This window comes from Rosa chinensis, chromosome 6, assembly GCF_002994745.2.
Source record: "Rosa chinensis cultivar Old Blush chromosome 6, RchiOBHm-V2, whole genome shotgun sequence".
Taxonomy (NCBI): domain Eukaryota; kingdom Viridiplantae; phylum Streptophyta; class Magnoliopsida; order Rosales; family Rosaceae; genus Rosa; species Rosa chinensis.
This window is the reverse complement of record NC_037093.1, coordinates 62,661,808-62,668,402: the sequence shown is the minus strand read 5'-3', so window position 1 is coordinate 62,668,402 and position 6,595 is coordinate 62,661,808. Positions and strand designations below refer to the sequence as shown.

General features: G+C 40.4%; 1 protein-coding gene across 2 annotated transcripts; it reads right to left on the bottom strand.

Annotated features, from left to right (window-relative positions):
• Positions 1 to 758: 758 nt before the first annotated feature.
• On the bottom strand, positions 759 to 6,300 carry LOC112169909 (filament-like plant protein 4). 2 transcript variants are annotated; one of them, XM_024307006.2, is made up of 6 exons: positions 6,025 to 6,300; positions 5,118 to 5,243; positions 4,606 to 4,888; positions 2,062 to 4,492; positions 1,784 to 1,838; positions 759 to 1,558 (listed from the first exon to the last, which is right to left on the bottom strand). In XM_024307006.2, exons 2-6 carry the CDS (start codon positions 5,223 to 5,225, stop codon positions 1,100 to 1,102), a joined length of 3,336 nt encoding a protein of 1,111 aa, XP_024162774.1. In that variant the 5' UTR covers positions 5,226 to 5,243; positions 6,025 to 6,300; the 3' UTR covers positions 759 to 1,099. The 2 variants fall into 2 exon arrangements, with proteins under 2 accessions (XP_024162774.1, XP_024162773.1); XM_024307005.2 differs by having other exon boundaries at positions 5,976 to 6,299.
• Between the last annotated feature and the right edge of the window lie 295 nt (positions 6,301 to 6,595).

Genomic DNA, 6,595 nt, shown 5'->3' with positions numbered 1-6,595 from the left:
TGTTCTAATGGCATTAGCCTCCAATTTCGCAGAGAATTTTGAAACATTCTAAGATGAGGAAGGGCATCCGGAGCTCATGTAGAACACTTTTACTTCCTGCATAAAAGTGGTGGAACATAACAAAATACTTCAGTCCAGTAACATTGGGGGCCAGAGATACGGTAAACACGGCTAAAATATGACACCCAAAGGGTCTAGCAGGCATAATCCTATTTTATCCAAGTCACAACCGAAGCTAGACTCACGGATTTAGTTGTTTGTTATAAATTATAATAATAATTTAAAATAAAATCACCTCTTTCACATAGTACAAACTGAGCAAAACCAATAATGATCAAGTGACATTGCTTATTCAGCCCGAACCAAGGAATACCCTAGATATGATGTAAAATGGGTCTTGTTCTATCGTTAATCAGAGATTTTTATATGAACGATACGAATCGAAGTTTGAGTTTGAAGAAGAGGAAGGAGGAGTCCTCGACCTGCAATAGATAGGGAGGATTTATTCAATCACATAGTTTGGACTCCTAGAATATGATGCCCTTGAAGCTTTCTATATGATTGTATCGAAAGGCCCATGAATTGGGATGTTGCAATTGCATCGCGCCCAAATTCCCAAACACCTGTCTTGAATTTAAAAAATAAAAAAATAAAAAGATGACGTGAGCTTGGGCTTCCCTCATATACATGAAGACCCATCACAACTGAGGCCCATCACAACTGAGGTTCAATATATATAACCGGGAGACAACCTGCCGAGAAGAAGGAAACGTTCATTTATAAAAAAACGGTGACACACATTGTATTCAAGCTGTTTCGAAACACTTCATAAACTATGCCATCGTTCTCAATTGAACAAAATACAGAAGAGAATAACAAATTAACAGATATGGATATCATATACAGCCACTAGTTACAAAATTACCACCTAACCTTCTCCACAAGTATCCATCCCCCTCATATTAAAGCTTCTTCACACCTGGGAATTCCCAGAAATGATGTCTATAACACGAATGAAGGAGGTCTCCATCTTTGGTGCTTCTTCTAATTATTACTTTCACCAGTCTTTCACATTGATCCAGGCTCTCGAGCTGCAAGCCTAGTAACCATTCTTTCCTTTGGAGGAGAAAAACCTGCTGAATCCGCGTGGATGTTTCTCCGGTGTTGGGTTAGAAGAGCCGCCAGATGAGGAACTCGACTTTGTGGGCCTGTGTTTTGAGGTTTTGGCATTGCCAGGAGATTTCAAGAGATTGTTCCCATCTGTATCAGATGGGCTGCATGGGGCATTGTACAGATAGATGGGTGACTCGCCACCCGCTCTAAGAACATTGGGAGAAGCAGCACCTTCAATCTCAGCTTGATCCGAGTCATGCAAATTCATGGCTTTGGTAGTGGTGGGTTCATCCTCAGTGAACCCTTCAAACTTTTGACTCCTCTCACTGTATGGAGATCCCATGGTCTCTGGTTGAGGATGCAAAGATTTCAACTGCTTGCCGAGAAGAAATATGGTTTCTTGACACTCGGCAAGCTTCTCTGCTGCATCCGCCAATTCCATGTCCTGGGATGACACAAGAAACGTTCAACTATTAGGAGTACGTCAGGGTAGATCATCGCAGCTTACTTAAAGTAGTTGGGAGTTAGGAATAAAGATATGTTCATTTGAACTTTGAACACAACATCTAGTTGAAGTCACAAGGAACCTTTAATTCCTTGGTGGAAGACTTATTATTTTTATTTTCCTATTCAAAATATGGGATGTTAGACAAAGTGAATGTAGCCTAACCTGTTTGGTCTTGAATTCCGTCTCGGCTGCTGTCTCGGCTGCTAAGGTCTCCTGCCTGAAATATTATTGAGAGATGCAGAAGTTAGAGGTAATGCAATAGCATGTTTTTCAGTCGCTTTCAAGAAACAGTTTCATGCAAAGTCCACGAAATAACTAAAATATTCCTGAAACTACTAATTTTGATGCGAGAGGCAAGGCAATAGCATGTTAGACTGATTCATCAGTTTCAAGAGGACATATGGCAGATGCCACCTTATTAAACAAAAAATGCAACTAACCTTTTCAACTCTTCTTGAAGTTCTGTGCATCTAGCCAAAGCATCTTGATGATTCCTCTGTTCTTCTTGCAGCTCCGTTTCCAGAGTTTCAGTTCTGACTTGTAGTAGCTTCAGTTCAGTTTCTAACTCATGGGCTCGTGATTCCAGTGACCTGTATGATTCTGCCATACATTTCAGCTGCGTCTCATTTAAGCTGTTTGAATTTTGAGCAGAAGCAAATTGTGTTTTAGCTTCTGCAAGAAGCTGCTCGGTTTCCTGTAACTTGGACGTAGTCATCTCCAGATTTTCCGCGCATCTTGCCAAATCTATAGACAGGTTATCTTTCTCTGATTTCAATTGCTCAAACTCCTCCACTGAGATTTTGCATGGGGTGGCATTTGACCCAAAGCTGGAGACTAGATTTCCATCATCAGGAACTTCAGGGTTAGAATGATTAGAAATGTCGGCACAATGATTTTGATATCTTTCTGATGAATCCTTCTCAACTACCTTATTCTCTGGTAAGGCTACCTTGTCAATACAATCAGGACTATTCCTTCCTGCTTCAACACCCTGGAAACCTATAACATTAAACTTGAGTTCACTGGCATTTGCTAACACATGAGAAAGGTCAAGAACCAAATCAACCAAACTCAAGTTCCCATGAATAACTTTACTATATGTGCCAGAAAATTCTTCAATCTTCTGACTTAATTCATTGCCATCAGGAAATGTGTCATGCACTCCCACCATTTTTTTTCCTAAGAGCAGCACAAAGTCATGGATCAAGGATATGGCAGATGCCAGTTCTTCAGTTATTGCAGTCATGGTCTCTTTGGCTGTGATTTCCTTTTCTGTAGTTAGAACAGAGCCCTCAGGGTGTGCCTGCCTATCACATATGGCATCAGAGCTGTGAATTTCTTCAGAAACACAGTTTACAGTGTGAGGGTACAGAGTATCTTGTGCTTCCTGAACCACATGCTTGATATCCTCAATAACTTTACCAAAATCAGTGTCCTTGGATAATAACTCTAACAGCACCGAGATTCTTGATCGGAGCTTCACCAGAGGCAGCTTGTTTTCATTAGCTCCAGGACTGAGCACTGTCAGGTTCCCATTGGAAGATGCTTGATGCTTTGCCAGTGGACTTGAATCATGCTGCTGCTCAGATTGTATATCTTTTGCGGCAGTGACTTCTCCTGATGTGTCATTGGTCTCTATTTCAGATGTCTTATTGTTTGGACTATCTGAAACAGAGAGATCTCCATTTGAGTCATTAGGCAAGCAAGCCAACTTCTCCATCTCCAGAAAGTCATCCATAAGATTCAAATGATTTTGATTTTCAGCTTTGCTCGACTTTTCATTGTTCTTCTCCTTCTTGATGTGTGAGACATCAGAGTTCAATGTTGTGCCCCAAGACTCAGCACAGCTTCTGTCATCATCATTTCCATCTTCAGACATGGAGGTGAAACTTGGTGGATTGCTTTCATTCTGACTCAAGGAACCTTCAGTGGTGATGTGAACAACAGATGTTGGGGAACCTTTCTGTTGACCACTGATTTGAAGCTGTGCTTCTAATGCTTGAAGCTTGCTGACTGTCTTCGCACAAATACTCCTAGAAACCTGCAATTCGCTGTTACGTTTTGACAAAGCTTCTTTAAGCATTTTTGTTTCTTCTTCCATTGCTAATAACCGTTCTGTCAGAAATTCATTCTCCTTCTGAAACTTCTGTACATTGTCAAGGGAAAACTCAGTCACCTGGGACATATGTGGACTAGAAGCCTTAACAGGAGATCTCTTCAACCGAGTTTCTCCATAATCTCGGCCTAAACTCTCAACCTCAAGCTTCATTTGGGCAAGTGCAGCAGGACCAGGCAACTTCTTCCGCACAAGACCACGTAGTCTTTGGCACTCTGCTTCTAGCTTAGTTATTTTTTTCACACCCTCCATATGCTGCTTGTTGGCCGCATCTGCAGACCTCACGCTCATGTTCTTTTCCTCTGTACGAATTTCCAGCTCCTTGGAAGCAATATGAAGTTCATATTTCAGAGAGTTTATTTCCCTTTCACAAGATTCAATGTTGCTCTTGAAACGCTCAATTTCTGCCTCAGCTTGTGACTTTTCTTCATTGATCTTGTATAGCATGTTTGACCGCTCTTGTAAAGACCTTGAAATAGCAGCATTTTCAGCAGCAGACCTTAGGAGCTCTTGGTCTAAATTACCTATCCTTGTTTCGAGCTCATGCTTGATTTTGTCACATTGCTTCGTTTTGGTGAAAACAACTTCTTGCAATTTCTGTTCATGATCTTCCTTAAGATTTCTAATCTGTCGCATGCACTCTTTGAGAGCACCATCTAAATGGGATGCCCGATCTTCAGCAGTCAGCTTCAAAAGTGTCACAGATTCTAAATGAGTTTTTAACGCAAGAGCTTCGGCTTCAGCCTTTTCCCAACCTGCGTAAAAAATGTATCTTAAATTAAAAGGTCTCAAGTCAAGAAACTTTCAATCAGCATTTGATCAAGAGCCTTATATTCTTCCACGTAGTAGGATTACATCACAGTCGTACCTGACACAGCTTCTTCGGCAACTTTAGCATGCTGTTTAACGAGGCCCTCCTGGGTACTGATCTCTGAGTGGGCTGTGGAGAGCTGTTCGTTCAAATCTGTAATTTGATCCTCCAATGTCTGAAATTGGTCCTCGTACGTCTTCACTTGATCCTCATATGCATTCACTTGATTCTCATAATTCTTCACTTGACTCTCATAATTCTTCACTTGATCCTCCAAACCAGTGAGATGCGAATATTGCTCCACCGAAAGTTGAACATAATTTGGTTTCTTGTAGTTATCCTGATTTAACAAGAGGAAAACCAGAAACAAGATTACTACATATACTGCACCAAAGTTACAACAAACTAGAAAGCTCGATGACAAAAATAATGCCAAACATCTAGCTAAAAAAATCTTTTCCCCACTAACACGTATACTACATAACAGATAATTCCATCAAATTAACGCAAATGCAGCATTTATCAAAAGGGAATAGAGAACCAGGATTCAATTATTTTACTGAACATACTTTCTCTGCCTGAGGCGTCGGCACAGACTCTGCTACTGCTAAGGCCTTCTCGGTTGCAGCTTTGTCTGATGATGATTTTTTCTTCCACGGCCAACTCCGTCGGTCCATATTTAGACTCTAAAAGCTCTGCAAAAATCCACAATGAGATGATCAGTTGAGAGAAAACACTAAAACAAAGGAATTTTATTGACACAAAACACTGATTAGGAAACCAAATTACAAGGAACTTAATGACCACTAATATCATAATCAAGGAAAATTATAGTACCATCATAATCACACATACAAATCATATAAAAAAAAACGACATGTCAACTAATGCAATTGAGATCTCGCCCGGAGCTATTGTTTTCTGGAGATCCTATAGATTTGAAAACCGCCGGTACAGTACACCAGTCATTAAATAACGAAAAACTAAATAAACATCCATAAAAGAAAATTTCTAGAGCCACATTCGATCCAATTTCATCAAAATTCTGCTAACCAACAAGCAATAGTCTGACACTGAAAAGCTCAACAAAACCTATAGCTGTTTATTTCCTCAAATAGCTAGCCAAATTGGCAAAAATTAGCACAGAAGCAAAAGCAAGGATGAACAGCTAGGGAATAAGAATCCACTAATTTTAGCAGCAAAACCTCACCGACAGAAAAAGATAGAATAATAAAATTCCAATTCGATAAAGAAAAAAACTCAAATAAATCCAGAGTTTGCTTTCAGAAAACAGAAACCAAACGAATTTTCAAAGCACAAAAACCGCATTTCTTCTTTTTGAATTTTTTTTTCTTTTTCATTCTCTAATTTCAGAATCTTCTAGTAAACAAGTCGGCGACGACCAAATGACAGCGAAATCGGCTTACCGGAGCAAATGCAGCTTCGGATAGCGAGTATCAGAGTCGGAGCACTCACCGACAATCCGGAATGGAGATCCGAAGTCAGAATCAGTTGCTCCGGCTCGTTTTGGTAATCGGAGAGAGAAACTGACCGACGGAGTTGCAGGTTCTGGAAGAGGAGAGAGAGAGAGAGAGAGAGAGAGAAAGCTAGAGAGAGGTGGTGGTGGTGGTTGTGGTTGCGAGTGACCGAGCGTAGTAGAGACCAGAGAGAGTGAAATATTCGGACTTAGGTGTCACTTAAAAGGCAAGACCCTCCAAAAACCATTTTCAATTTTAAAAGATAATAATAATAATAATTTAATAAAGCGTTGGGGAATGGTTTTTTCCTTTCCTTTTGTTTTAAATCTGCTGTATTTATTAATGGGGAGGAGCCAAGTTGGGTCCGTGGGAGGTTTGACGAAAATGCCCCTGCACTCCTCCTTCACGCTTGTGCGGGAAGCAAGAGCCAAAGTGGGTGAGCTGTAACCGATATTTAGAAAGTTCTGTTGGACTGTTGGAAGGAGTGAGTGTGTGTTATTATTGTTACGTATACAAATTTATATCTAGATATGAGTAATTACGGCTTTGGACCACCGTCACTACACTCC

What these genes read in the sequence shown, in the direction of transcription:
- LOC112169909 (XM_024307006.2), bottom strand. Translation starts at nt 5,225, where the DNA reads ATGGACCGACGGAGTTGGCCGTGGAAGAAAAAATCATCATCAGACAAA. An exon ending in CGACGCCTCAGGCAGAGAAA is followed by an intron (nt 4,889 to 5,117) that starts GTATGTTCAGTA and finishes TTGTTAAATCAG; the next exon opens with GATAACTACAAGAAACCAAA. An exon ending in TGCCGAAGAAGCTGTGTCAG is followed by an intron (nt 4,493 to 4,605) that starts GTACGACTGTGA and finishes TTTTTTACGCAG; the next exon opens with GTTGGGAAAAGGCTGAAGCC.